We start from the raw sequence: 14925 nt of genomic DNA on the forward strand, positions 1-14925 counted from the left end.
TAAAAAGCATGTTATCGAGTCCCCTTTGAAATATCTTTATTATGGAGAAGCATTTTAAAATTGTTTTTATTTTTCATCTATCAAGAGGAGAAAAATGTTAAAAAATAAAAACACTGCTCTGAACTAAATTGTAAAGGAAGTGTAAAAAAACACAGAGTAGTAAAGACAATAATAAAAATAAAAGCAAGCTCATAACAATATAAAGATTAAATTATATCACCAAAATGTCTCATATGTATTTTAAAAATGGAAATATTACAACAAAGAGTATTTATGGTGCGTTTTCATACAAGTGCCAAATTGTGGATGTCACAATTAGGTGAATTTACCTTTTCCAAACCACTGTTAATGCAGGGATAATTTTACACAATAGGAAAAGCACAGACACTTCAAAATGTACGTCAATAAGAGCATGTGATGGCTACTTATGTATTTTAAGATTGCTGATATTTAGCAAAGAATATTTTATACATACACATATATATGTACATATGTATTTAATGAAGGAAAAAAGCTACCTCACCAAAAAAAGGGCAAACTTTATTGTAATTATAAAATCTTGATTTAGAGGCTGATCATGTGTTTGGTTATTTTTCATAAAATTACAACATAATTGCAGAATTGTGAGTTTTAAAATGTAGGCATTCATAATAAAAATCTGCATCCTAAGAATTTGGTTCTTACGGGAGAAAGAAAATATTATTTATGCTCTCTCATAAATTCTGATGCTCAATTTCAGATGTTAACACAAAGACACTGCAATGGAAAATACAGCTATAGGGAAAGCCTTTGTCTTCTCAGTAAGTCCAAATGCTGTTATACAATACTGTACTGGAAACAGTGGTTTCACCACAGATCTGGCAGTGGCTTCTGTTTAAAACATAACTTTGCTTCACAACATCCATCAAAAGCTATAAAACATAATTAATTCTGACAGTACACATGAAAAGCATGATATGTAGTGGGGCAGCCTATGCACATGGGGGCCCTTATGAAGAGAGAAGTTTTCTAAATATTTTTGAAGGGTTGGAAAGGGAATGAAATGCTTTTCTTAGAACCAGAAAATACTTTTTCCTAATAAGATTTCAATTACATAACTAAAAGTAATGCAAATCAAATGATTAGAATTTGATTCTGAATTTTCAGGTGAGGTGCCACTCCTTTTGGGACTATTCTTCAGAGAACAATTTTCTACAAGCTCCAGACAAGTCCTCTTTGTTGCAGCCTTCAATCGGACAGAGATGGTGAACGAACTGACCGGCCACTAGCTGGACTATTAGAAAAAGTGAAAGTTTCCTTTTCTTTTTCTTTGCTATCATGCTTATGCTTGTGTTTATGCTTATGTTTATGCTTTTTCTTCTTTTTCTTGTGTTCATGGTGATGGTGGTGATGGTGGTCACTATGCTTGGATGAGCTTGGCTCTTTAGTGAATGCTGAGAGTGGTGCAGCTGGTACTGACAGGACATTCATCTCCAAAGAAGACTGTTCTTTACCTACAAGGCAAGGATGCAAATAGAATTCACAATTAATAAGGGAAATGACATTTACTAAAAGGGAGAGGCTGCTTACAGAGACAAACTGGCTACAGAAAAAGCCATTCCAACAGAGTCAGGTAACAATGGTTAATATTAATAGGTTCTTTTCCTATTTTTAAAGATGTTACTACCAAGAATATAATAATCAACAGGCCATTTTCAGCACTGTGATCAGGGAGCTACATATTTAACAACTCACATATAATAAATGCTTTACACTGGGATTGTGAGATATCAGGGTTCAACAAAATATGGCTAACCTAGTAAATTATCTTAAAAGTATCATAAAATAATGATTTACAGACACATGTATACACACCATGTAGAAGAGATAGCATTTCCTCTCATGCTCTTGGGGCACCAATTTGGTGGCATTCTACTAGTATCACCTGGGAAACTAATTGTTGATAAAACAGAAAATCAGTGAATACTAAATGCTAGCAAGGATACTTCAGTTTGAAACTGAAAAAATCCCTCTCCTCCTTAAGGTAGATTCTAGCATTGGTTAAAAGAAAAGCATTTTACTTATTATAGTGATTCACAAGAGGAAATCAGATCATATTTTAATTGACCCAGGGCAGGAAAAAGCACATTTCTGGCAACCTTCAAAATGGAGACTATTACCTGACAAATATGCCACTTGTTTATTTGGGGAGAAGGACTCTAACAAAAGTGCATGATGGATACATTTCAGTATGGTATCATTCTTGATTACACACTAGGAGTAGTAAAAATATATGATCAAAGACATGTATCTGGAAAAAAATAACTAGTAACATAGTGAGAGAGGTATTGGAAGTAGGGGTAGTCTAAATGCTGCACTTGTATTTAAAGAAAAAAGAAGACTCCTGCCATAATGGTTATATCATCTATGCAGTATGATCGGAAAGACAGAAAAAAATTACAAAGCATGAGAAAACATGGATATGATCTGCACTATATGAAATCATTCAACAATGATGAAATCATGGATCCATTCAAATATTAACAGACCAGGGGCAGCTAGGTAGTTTGGTGGGTAGAGTGCCAGGCCTAGAAATAGAAGGTACTGGGTTCAAATCTGACCTCAAGACACTTCCTGGCTGTGTGACCCTGGGCAAGTCACTTGACCCCCATTGCCTACCCTTACCACTCTTCTGCCTTGGAGCCAAAACACAGTATTGATTCCAAGATGGAAGTTAAGGGTTTAAAAAAAAGAAAGAAAGAAAGAAAGAAATTCCTTTGGGCTCCCTTCTCATTACTGAAGCCATCTTAACATATAGTAAAGATCTTCTTACTTTCTAATTGGCTAAATGCATGTTCTAAGTCTCTGGTGTTCTATAGGTTAGAACAGTCTACAGTGATGAGCAAACTATTCCCCGCAGGCCAGATCCAGGCCATAGTTTGCCCATCACTGTCTTAAGCAATTCCCTAATCACTATGCCCCCACATCCAGATGTACTGATTAGGGAATAGACCATCACAATTATGTTGGAACTCACACATCCAAAGAAGAGGATTATACCAAATGGATAAATGAGTGCAATGATGTGTATTTTATTACAAAGAATGCTTGTAACCACTTCAAAAACTCGATTCCACACTCAGTGGCCTTATACTTATTACAAAGATTTGAAAAACCATGATTAAATCTCTAGTGACTAAACTAATATGAAGAGAACTCCATGCAACAGCTCCTGAGATAAATCAGTCTACTCTGTTTCTATACTTTAGTCTCTCTGGCTAACTGGGGGTCAATATTAATATATAAAGAGGCTTCTTACTCAAAAGGCTATTGCTAAGCAGGGTCTCAAATTTCAATTTGTAAGGATTATCTTGTGTGATCTTTTAAAATAACACAATGTTATTGCAAAAGACTCCATAATAAAATAATGGGATGTAATTATGGAGAGAAGTAAAACCCTTATTACATGACACAGATCAATATCCTAATTCACCCCATAAATGAAAACGAGACTTTTAATATTTTATAAATTACTTGTCTACAGATGTTTTTATTAAACAGGCTGCTTCTGGCAAGGTCCAGTCCAAATACTATTACATTGTCTTTACTAATATCAAAGCAATCTTTGACAGCCTCCAATGTCAAAACCATGGTCACTCAATGAAGGTGTAAGCTTTTGGTAAGAAAAAAAATCTATTGGCAATCAAGGAATGAGTATTGTCTTTGGCATGTAACAAGTAGTTCAGGAAGCAAGCTGGTTAAAATATTTTTTTATTTTCTCATTTTTATCATAGGATGCAAATTATTAATACAGTCTGATATGTCTATACTGATTTCTTTAACAAGTCATTTAGTTGTCTATGTATGGATTATATTATAGTCATTATGATATACCAATTTACTTGCAGAACATTTCACTGGATATTGCCAAGGATGGATAAATGTGTGAGGGTCATATTTGTGATTTAGGGAGATTAAGAGAAGAGTACTTATCCTGCCCCTCAACCTATCAAAATCCTCCTCAATTTTCAAGGCCCAGATGTGAAGTCTTTCCTGATAACTCCAGCTCCAAGAATATAAACTCTTATAAAAATTGGGAAAAGCAGTGGATCTACAGTTAAGAGAATTGAATTTAAATCCTGGTCCTGTTACTTACCAGCTTTATAACCTCTCATGGTCTATTCTCTCATTTGAAAAATTAGGTTCTATGTCTCCTATACCTAGTTAGTAAAGTTGTTGTAAAGATTAAATGAATAAACAGAAGCATGTGCTTTAAAAGTCATAAAGTGCTACTGTGCCAGTTATTTGCATCTCTCATGTAACAATTAATACATAATACCTTATATTGCTCCTACAATTTTTTCTCTCTCCTACTCAATTGTAAATTCCTTGGGGGCCAGGACCTTGTCTTGTACATCTTTACATTTCCCACAGAAGTTAGCACACATTAGAAATTTGGTAAACGTTTTCTCAAAGAACAGATTATACAGGGCAAGAAGATTTTTGAAGTCTGTTCTAACTGCAAATCTCTGGTGAATAAAATAAAGTATGCCCTTTAAGCATTAAAACCATGGGTTTGAAAGAAAATTAACGCAATTCCCTTATTAATGTACAATACACCTCACCCCATCTCCAGACAAGGACTCATTAATAGTTAACATAATTATACTCTCCCAGTGCTTAAACTGAAAAAGGAAATTTGGCAGACATATTATTACCTAAAGATTATTCTTTCCAAAGCTGGGTTCGTTGCTCCATGTCAGGAGGACCTGATTTACTTTGACAATATATATTCTTTTCAGTTTTATAACTTTCAATTAGAAGTTGATTTGATTAGGTTTCAGATCTTTGGATTTGGATTTATTGGTACCAATACACTTACTTCCCAAAGGATTTTGAGCAGCTCACAAAATGAAAATAGAGCATTAAGGAAAAAACAGATCAGAGATTATACCATCACCTTCCATCCACTGGGCATTTTATAGGCTACAAAGTATTTCTATATATATATGATTTCAAATCATTCTCATAACAACTCTGTAGTAAGGACTGTAAATATTAGCTCCGTTTTACAGATGGGAAAATGGTAGAGAAAGATGCTATCTAGGACATGATGATACAAGGAAATGAATCTGGCTATAAGTTTTCTGACAGCAAAGATGAAACAGAAGACAGAGCTTTAAACATTTGTCATTTTCTGATATATATTGGACTTCCTTTTCTACTTTCTACTCATTTTCCTCTTCCTGCCACACTTATACCACAAAGCAAATTCATCTGCAGAGAAACTAATTTCCAAAACTACACTCAAGGCAGAATTTATTCCATGGGTAGGGATATTTGGTAATATGGCAACATGATCATCCAGCTTTGCAAACTTCTATGAAAGTCCTACTTGTGATGCTTAATTGTGGCACAGAGACCAAAGGCTATGCTAAGAAGTACAAAAGCTCTGTGAGTATCTACAAAGATGGAAATGCATTGACCATAGATCTGTATATATATCACAAAAGGTCCAGACTAAGTTTTCAGCAGAAAACTGACTAGCAGTTTTCTTTTTTGCCATAGCAATTCATAATACCATTTACCTAGGAGAAGATGATGAGCAATATGCCCTATACCTAATATATTGCTTTAACTACAGAATCACAAAATAAAATCATTGGCAAAAAAAGAAAATGTTTTTAAGTTTAATGTGGACAGCCTTTAGCTTTATTATTATTTAATGACCATGAGCTTATTAACTAACAAATAGCTCTCAAATGGTGATGAGTAATAACAGAACTCACTGCAGTTTATGTTCCTCAAAGGGATAAAAGGGAAGGTCTAACCAGCCCAGTTGGAATGTAGCACTATTACATCATCTAAGATAACTTAAAATTAGGAAAACATACATATACACACGTATATGTATGTGTAGGTATATGTATATGTATGTATCTAATCCTGGAGAAGAGAGGTAAAATACTTGTGTTTTTAAGATTCTTTTTTTCCTTTTTCATTTAATAATATTGCAAAGTTCAAAGGTAGAGATTTAGGAGATTCACTGTTCTAGTGAGATAATGTATGTAAGACAATTTGTAAATCTTCAAGTGCTAAATAAACATAAATTATAATATTCTACTATCTAATCACATATCTATTATATATATATATATATTGCATTATATTAATAAATAAGAAAGTGAATTTTACCTATTCCTTTGCGAGACAAATCCATTCCCCACTGAGGTTTTGCAGAAGCTGTGACATCACAGCCTGGTGAATGCTGAGGCATCAGAACAGACCTTGAGCTAGCTGGCCTCAATTTTGAAAGACCTAAAATGGCGGGAGGGGGGGGAAGAAAGGACTTACTTTCAAGATAGAAGTTAACACATTGAATTTATTTTGTTTTACTATATTTCAGACAGTCTATTAGGTATAGATTGCTGTTCAACCATTTCAGTTGTGTCAGACTTTTCCTGATCCCATTTGGAGTTTTCTTGGCAAAGATACTAGAGCGGCTCATTCACCTCTCCAACTCACTTAACAGTTGAGGAAATAGAGGCAAACGAAGTTAAATGATTTGCCCAAGATCACACAACTAGTGTCTGAGGTCAAATTTGAACTCAGGTCTCCCTGCCTCCTGTGTTCTATCTACTGCATCACCTAGCTGCCTCTATTGAGCACACAAATTACTGATTTTATATAGTAAAAGCTTAACACAAAGGTAGAATGCTAATCAGAAGTATTTCTTAATTTCTCTATTTGGAGAGACTTATGCTAAAAAATTATTTTAACTTGTGTTCTGTTTATCCTACTCCCTTTATTGATTATGAAGAGGGGGATATAATCCAAACACAAAATAAATGGAAACTAATGAACTATCAAGAAACAAAGATTCTTTTATCTTTTTTTTAATACCCATTAACCATGCTGTGACAAAAAAAAAAAGCAAGAAAAATAAAGTGAAAAATGTATGTATAAAATTTATGCTAAACGTTAAAAATAAAAAGTAAACAAAAATATTTGTAGCAGCTCTTTTTGTGAGGACAAAGAATTGGAAACTGAGGGAATGCCACATCAATTGGGCAATGGGTGAACAAGTTGTGGTACATGACTGTGAAGGAATACTATTGTGTTATAAGAAATGATAAGGAGGATGGTTTTAAAAAAAAAAAAAAACAACCTGGAAAGACATATATGAATTGATGCAAAGTAAAAAGAGTAGAAGCAGAACATTATACACAATAACAGAAATATTGTAACAATAACTGTGACAGACAGCAACTCTGAAATAAATACGATGATCATGACAATTCCAAAAGACTCATGATAAAAAATATTCTTGACCTCCGGAATTGAGGAACTCTCAAATGCAAATGGAAGCATTTTTTTTTTTAAATAATTTGTGAGAGGAGCTGGCCCCCACAACCCAGGAGGTGATTCCCAGGATGATAGCTCTGAGGTCTGAGTTGGAATCAAGAATGGGTCATAAAACATACTTGCTTGTGACCACAAGTAGGTCACTTAACTACTAAGTGGTCTGGGCATCTCTATAAGACAATAAAGTTATGAATGAGATGCCAAAACAATCTTTTTTCCTTAAGTTTATGAATACTGTAAGATCTAATAATTTCTATTGCTCACTTTTAAACATGTTATACCCAAACAATTTTTAAAAGATACACCATTCCCTTTGCATGGTGCACACTCAATGTACCTGGAGTTGATGGCCTTTCCAGCATGTTCAAATGATGATAAATAAAAGCTTGACTATCATGAACAGTGTCCATGTCAACCTCTTCCTCCTCTTGAGAATTTGAGAACTGTATTACACCAACAGAATAAAGGAAGGGGAAAAAATATTGAATCATTTTAATAGTCTCTTTAATATCTAGGAAAAGGGAACACAGGGTATGACCCCAAATAACCACAAGTACAGTCTTCTCCTTACCTCAGGAAAGCATTAGAATAAGAAAGAATTAGAATAATTAAGGATATTATTAGTGAGGGGAAAAAAGGAAATCTGATTGAAAATTTACAAGTAACTAATCTGTTCTTCTACTGTGATAAAGTAGCTTGGGATCTATAGCAGAATTTCAAACACACAAAAAAAGACAGCTACATGATAATTTAATAAATTAAAGAGTCAGCTGGACTACCCAAGTTTCACTTGCTGGATCTTTGGCAGCATGGTTTGGTCCGACAGATTGGAAGAGAAAGAACATTATGATTATGTGAAAAGATTGTTCCAAGAAGGTGAATAGCCTGTATTTCTTAGTTTAGTTTTAACCTATATTCCTTACTCTGATTTTGAGTTTCACTTTACTGTTATCGTCATTCTTCTCCAAAATTTGACCAGGTTCTAGTGGGGACCCAAGTGGTGTGTCAGATTTCCTCTTCACTCCCTGCTGATGAGCTGATAAATTAGCTGATGCTTCCTTGGCAAGGTGATCTTCTTCCTGAGGCACCATTCAAGGTCAAAATTAGATTTTTTTTTTAAGACAAATAGCCCATATTATACCTAAAATTAACAAATGGCTAAAGCAACCATGCAAATTAGCCCAGTATCTAAAAGTTACTAGGCAGTGGGCTTAAAAGGATCTTATGCTATCTCCTAAAATCTATTTTATTTTTAATTTTTGGGCAGAGATTTCTCTATCAGTGAATGGGTCCAAAAGAATATGTTTTACTTAGTAACTGAAAGTTATAGGAAGTGTAAAAGTAAAAGTTAAATGAGTAAATATGGACTGAGAATGGAATATATTTTGTAACAGATGAAATTATTATGAAGTCCATATATTTTTAAAGTATATAGAGATATGAGATATCACTAACAAAAATCTTAACTAAAATAATTTTCCTGATATTTTATGAAATAGTCTACATACATTTCATAGGAAAAATTTAGCTCTAAAAATCAATGTAGATATGTGAAGTTTAAAATTAATCTTTACAACAGAGAAAAATCATTTTTAATTGGGAAATCAGTTTGGGGGTATTTTAAAGTTTTAGAGATACCATTAGAAATAGTAGTCAGAAAGTTACGTTAAGTCTATATATTTGGGGAAATGAAGTCTGCAGAGGTTAAAATTTTTGATCATCATTCAGGAAATTCTCATTTGTAAAGTTTCTAGATATTCCTATAAATCAATTTGAGATTATGCAGAAAAGTATCTGTAAAATGTTCCTATCCTAAGTGATCCCATTACTGGATATATTACCATCCTTTCCCCCACCTCCCCTCCAGGAGGCCAAAGATAGAAACAAAGCTCCACATATATCAAATATACATAGCATTTCTGAGGGAGCAAAAAACTAGAAACACAGTAAGTGTCCTTCAATAGGAGAATGGCTGACTACATTGGTGCTATATGAATCTAATATGACATTACTGGGCCAAAACAATCAATGAATAAGAGGAATTCATGCAAAGATACATGAACTGATACAGAACAGAAAAGGAAACTAATATGTAAAATGACAATAATATTAAAAAATACTAAAAATGTAATATTCAATCTTGAGCTCTAGAAAACTGGTGGTGATAAACATTAAAAACAAAACAGAGGGGCAGCTGGGTAGCTCAGTGGATTGAGAGCCAGGCCTGGAGATGGGAGGTCCTAGATTCAAATCTGACCTCAGACACTTCCCAGCTATGTGACCCTGGGCAAGTCACCTGACCCCCATTGCCCACCCTTACCACTCTTCTGCCTTGGAACCAATACACAGTATTGACTCCAAGATGGAAGTTAAGGGTTTAAAAAAAAAAAAAAAAAAAAAACCAGAGAAATGAGGAACTACTGGTTTGCTACCAAACATTGCCAATATGTCACTTGGGTTAATTTTTTTTTCCACAGAAAGTATATTAAGGAAAAATACTATGAAGTAAAAACAAAAAGCAGTAAGACAATTTGAAAAGATTTCCTCATGTTGTAATAAAAGTTACCTTTAAGTTATATGCTCCATACAAAAGTCTTTTAAAATGATAAAAAAAAAAAGTTTATAAATGGAATCGCAACATCTCCCAGTAGGAAGGGCTCTCTGAGGCCATCTATTCAACTCACAACTGAACAAAAATACCCTTGACAGCATTCTCTACAAATGCTTTTTCAGCTTTTGCTTGAAGATATCCAATGAGAGGAAACACCTTCATCTCAAGGTAGCCCATTCCATTTTTGGATAGCTCTAATGGCACGACATTTCCCCTTACACGAAGCTCAGGTTGCTTTTTGTACAAGTTCTACTTTTAATGACTTAGAGGCATCAGGAGCCAAGAAGATTTAGTCTAATAATTCTTTTTTTTATGTATGAAAGAGATTAAGCACTTACTAGGTGCCAAATATTATGACAGTCCTTCAAATATCTGCACATAGATCATCTCTCCCCACTGTTTTTTTCTCCAGGCTAGACACCTCCAGTTTTCTAAGCATTTCTAATTAGGACACAGAGACTTAAGGACCTTTACCATCCTAACTGCCTGCCTCTGAACACTTTCCAGTTCATCAATGTTCTTCCTAAATGGTGGTGCAAAGAACCTACAACAATACTCCAGATGTAGTCTGAGCAGAACAAAGTACAACTGAGATTTTCATTTCCCTAGCCTTGGACTGTTGTTTCTCTCTGTAGCCTAATAATAATTTTCTTACTTATCATAACATACTACGGAAACATACAAAGCTTGTAGGCCATTAAATTTGTAGGTTATTTTTTTTTGTTTGTTTAAACCCTTAACTTCTGTGTATTGTCTCATAGGTGGAAGATTGGTAAGGGTAGGCAATGGGGGTCAAGTGACTTGCCCAGGGTCCCACAGCTGGGAAGTGTCTGAGGCCAGATTTGAACCTAGGACCTCCTATCTCTAGGCCTGACTCTCAATCCACTGAGCTACCCAGCTGCCCCCTTGTAGGTTATTTTTAAGATTGTCTCTTAGCTTATATCTGTGAGGTAGATTTTTAAACTCACAGTAAGGTTTTACATTTATTCTTACTAAATTTCATCTTATTAGGTATAGTTCAAACAAGTATATGGTCTTTGATAGGGGAATAGCTGAATGTATTGTGCTCTATGTATATAGCACATAAATACAAAACAGAGAAGTGAGGATATGCTATCAGACATCATCAATGGGTCAGCTTAGTTAACTTCCCCCCCTTTTCCTTTTTTTACAGAATGTACAATAAAAGAAAGAACTGAAGTAAAAACAAAAAGCAGCAAGACAATTTTAAAAATTCTCCATATTATAATAAAAATTACCTTCTAGCTATATGTTTCATAAACAAATCTTTACAAATGCTATTAAGTTTGAAAATGGAATCACAGAATCTCCCAGTAGGAAGGGATCTCCAAAGCCATCTATTCTACTCACAACTGAACAAAAATATCTTTTAGAACAATAACAAGTTCTAGTCTTTAAGATCTTTTCTAATCCCGTCATCCAAAATTTGATAAGCATACTGTCTTGTCACTGAAATCCTAAGCCTCAGTACGATCCTTTGATCCTTTTCTGTTCTCTTCTATTGCCATTTTTTAAAGCCTTTTATTTCCTTTACCCTCAGTTCACCCTGCATGTCAGCATTCCTGTTATTATTCTTACAGTACTAGGTCAATCTTTTGTGTCCATCCTTTAAAATCTAAACTTCAAATCAGAGAACTATATAAAAATCAGAGAACTATATAAAAATAATAATAAATGTGAAAATACCAAACATTGGTTGGATATAAGTCTGTTTGAAGCTCTGAGAATTGCTCATTCAGTTACCCATTCATTCATTCAGTAGGCATTTATAAAGATACAATAGTAAAGCCAAGATGTGTCAAATATTATGGGAGACATCAAATAAAAAAACTCTCTTCCTTCAAAAAAAAACACAACCTGATTGGAAGTGAAGTCTGTAATAAGTTAACATACAGTTAAATTCCCTTACCCACCCCAATATATATATATATATATAACAATAGCACATATATAATAGTATATTTTATATATATTTTATATATATTAGCACAGTGTATATATGCATAAGTATTAAAAAACTGTGTATGTATATAACAGTAATATTTGCATATATAGTATAGTGGTATATAATATTGATTGTGCAGTGGTCAGTATACTTCCCCCTAAAACTTCCTTTTCTATAGTTTTTAGGTGTGAAACAAAATTACACAGCCAATAATTACAGTTCAAGAGATATGTTTTTATGCTATAAATAACAGAATTAACTCAACTCTTTTAAATAATAAAAGTGGTTCTTACAGCATTCTGAAATCCAATCAACTGCGTATGACTGTTTAGACTGCTCACTGGCTCTTGACTGCCAGCTACTGCCTCAGGGATGATGGTAGGATTTAGCACAGCCTTTTTCTCTTTCAAATTAAGAACCAATCCAAGCTCTGGTAATGGTAAACAAGAAGGTCTGCTGAGGCCAAAGAGCGTGAAGTACAGATCTACGGCACCACATCTTAGTCTCCAATCATGTGAAGTACCTAGTGCAGAAGAAGAAAAAGTTAATATCTAAATTTAAATAAGTATTTTTTCTATTTTAATTCTGGCATTCATGTTAGTATAACTAATTCAGACTCCTAAGACAGAAGCAAACCAATAAGTAATTCTGCCTTTATAATCATCATACATGAATGGAATTGTTCTCCCTTTCAGTATTCTCTAGTAGATAGATACCTAGACTGAAAGATGAAATAACTTAGCTAAATTGCAATCTGAGGTATAAAGTATATAGAAAAAGTATGACAGCAGTCCCTATAACAGTGTCATGCCTTACTTAGCATATAGACAGCATAAAGAAAATACTTATTTCAAAAATTATAAGAACTTTGGAGAAAGGCTTTCTCCATCCAATGAAAACCATTTACAAAGACATCAGACACCATGCAAAAGGAAACCCAATTATAAAGGAGCAGAATATAATATTCCTTGAGGCAACCCAATTCCATTTCTTGTCAGTTCTAACTGTTAAGAAATATGTCTTTGTATTGAGTCTAAATCTGCCTCTGAAAATTCCCTCAGTTCTGTCTTCTGGGGCCAAATAGAACAACTATAATTCTTCTTCCACATGAGTTACTTAGCATCACAGATTTAGAGGTAGAAACAACCTTATACATCTTCAAGTCCAAACTTCTCATTTTGCAGAGGATGGAACCGAGACCCAGAAAGGCTGTGTTAAATGGTTAAGTGTTAGATCTAAGATTAAAAGAAAGGGAGGGGCATTTGAAGCATTTCTATAGGAAAGTCAGAACCTGAGCCAAGTTTAGGTCATAAGGGAACTGGTAGAGCTCTGGTGTTAGAAATCTCTAAATTCAATTCAGCTTCAGACATTTCTTCTCTGTGTGGCCTTTAGCAAGTGATTTAACTTGTATGCTTTATTTCCACTCTTATAAAGTGGGATTAATAATAGTCCCTCCCAGGATTGTTGTGAGGATCATATGAGACTATTTGTAAAGCTTTTTGTAAACCTTGAAGTGCTATATAGATGTTAGCTATCATTATTTGCTTTGAAAACACAACAGGCAACAGAAATGTGAAATAAGTAAACAAATAGAATTATGAAGGAAAGCATAAAGAAATGAACTAAATTATCCTAGGAAAAGAAGTAAAGAAAAATGGTGTGAAAGGGAATTTTTTTATCTTAATTAAGTAGTTGGAGTACTCCACCATTTTAACTTAGTCAGGAACTTGTGAATCCTTTTGATAGAGTTCACATCCTCAGAGGATGGGAGGTAGATCCCACAGACACTGACATCTGGGCAGTGCTAGGCAAGTTGGGAGACTTTGATTGGTTCCTGAGATGTGATAGACCAGCCCACAGTGAAAGGAATGAGGAACCAGAGAGACAGGAAGTGATGTGGAGAAAACTGCTTATGAAAGCTAGCCAAGAGCATTCCGAGTCACTTCTGCTTCTGTTGTACTGGTGACTCTTGCTGAGGGAGGTCTGTGTTAATGTTTCTGCGTTGGATTCTTCTTTGTGGCACTTTTTCTGCATTGGTTAGCCGGGCTGAAGGGAGACTCTTGGAGGCAGTCACTTTTTCCTGGACTCATCCTAGGCTGGAGCATTCTGCACTAGAGAGGCTTGCTAGGTGAGTGATTCGGACTGAAGGAAGAGGCTTGGTGGATCTCTGGCTGTAGACACCAACGGGAAGTAAGACTAACAAATGCAGTCTTTCTGTTTTGCCACATTACCTCTATTCTAGCCCAAATTTGTTACCAGTTTTTATCACCATTTTGCTTTCCTTGTCAAGATTACTGCCAAGTCCTCAAATTTGTTGAAATTTTAAACTAAGCTATCTATTTTCTTTCAGATATTTTTATGATATTTCTATATAATTATGATTTAGTGTCATTAGAATGAGGATATGTAATAAATATTTTTATCCAAGTATTTGACAGTGAAGCTTAGTACAAAAAGCACTTAATTTGGAGATAGAAAACTTGAGCTCAAATGTAGTGTCATGTTAATATTCTCTACTGGTTTATAAGCTTGTGTTCAAAGGTCTTTGAGGTTTTTTTCTCTTTCTGAGTAATCTGGTAATTTAGGCTTTTTCCTCTTAATATTCACATATCACTCACTTTCTAACAAGATCTTTGCCTATCACTACCTAAGACTGAAAAACCTTGCTGAAGAGATTGTTGAGTATATAGCCCAAGTGCAAATAGTTGAGACATCTGCTAGAACAGAGAGATCCAACAATAGGATTGCTGTTTGTGAAAAAGAACAGTTCTTTAGCAAGCTGGCTACTTTTGTATATCTGTGAAACAAGGGCACCCATTAGAGTGGTGTTTATGTATTTATTTGTATGTAGCCACAAAGATGTAATGCCTAAAAGAAACTAGAATGATTTGACATACCCTTGCAGTGTTAGAATTTAAACAAATTTTGGTTTTTAAATTTTTGTTAAAAAAAAACAAAACAACAATCCTCATGTCTCAAAATCTTAAAATGATATTGGCATGAC

At 34.4% G+C, this 14925-nt stretch overlaps 1 protein-coding gene across 1 annotated transcript in view; it reads right to left on the reverse strand.

Moving 5' to 3' along the window:
• Nucleotides 1-880: 880 nt before the first annotated feature.
• Nucleotides 881-14925, reverse strand: part of TAF2 (TATA-box binding protein associated factor 2) — a 100218-nt gene continuing 86173 nt past the window's right edge. The window contains exons 21-24 of the mRNA XM_044684195.1: nt 12215-12444; nt 7682-7787; nt 6175-6297; nt 881-1493 (exon numbers count right to left, since the gene is read on the reverse strand). Coding sequence (XP_044540130.1) covers nt 1228-1493; nt 6175-6297; nt 7682-7787; nt 12215-12444 — 725 coding nt within the window. The 3' untranslated portion in view covers nt 881-1227. The remainder of the gene's footprint in view (nt 1494-6174; nt 6298-7681; nt 7788-12214; nt 12445-14925) is intronic.

This window comes from Gracilinanus agilis, chromosome 1, assembly GCF_016433145.1.
Source record: "Gracilinanus agilis isolate LMUSP501 chromosome 1, AgileGrace, whole genome shotgun sequence".
NCBI classification, from domain to species: Eukaryota; Metazoa; Chordata; class Mammalia; order Didelphimorphia; family Didelphidae; genus Gracilinanus; species Gracilinanus agilis.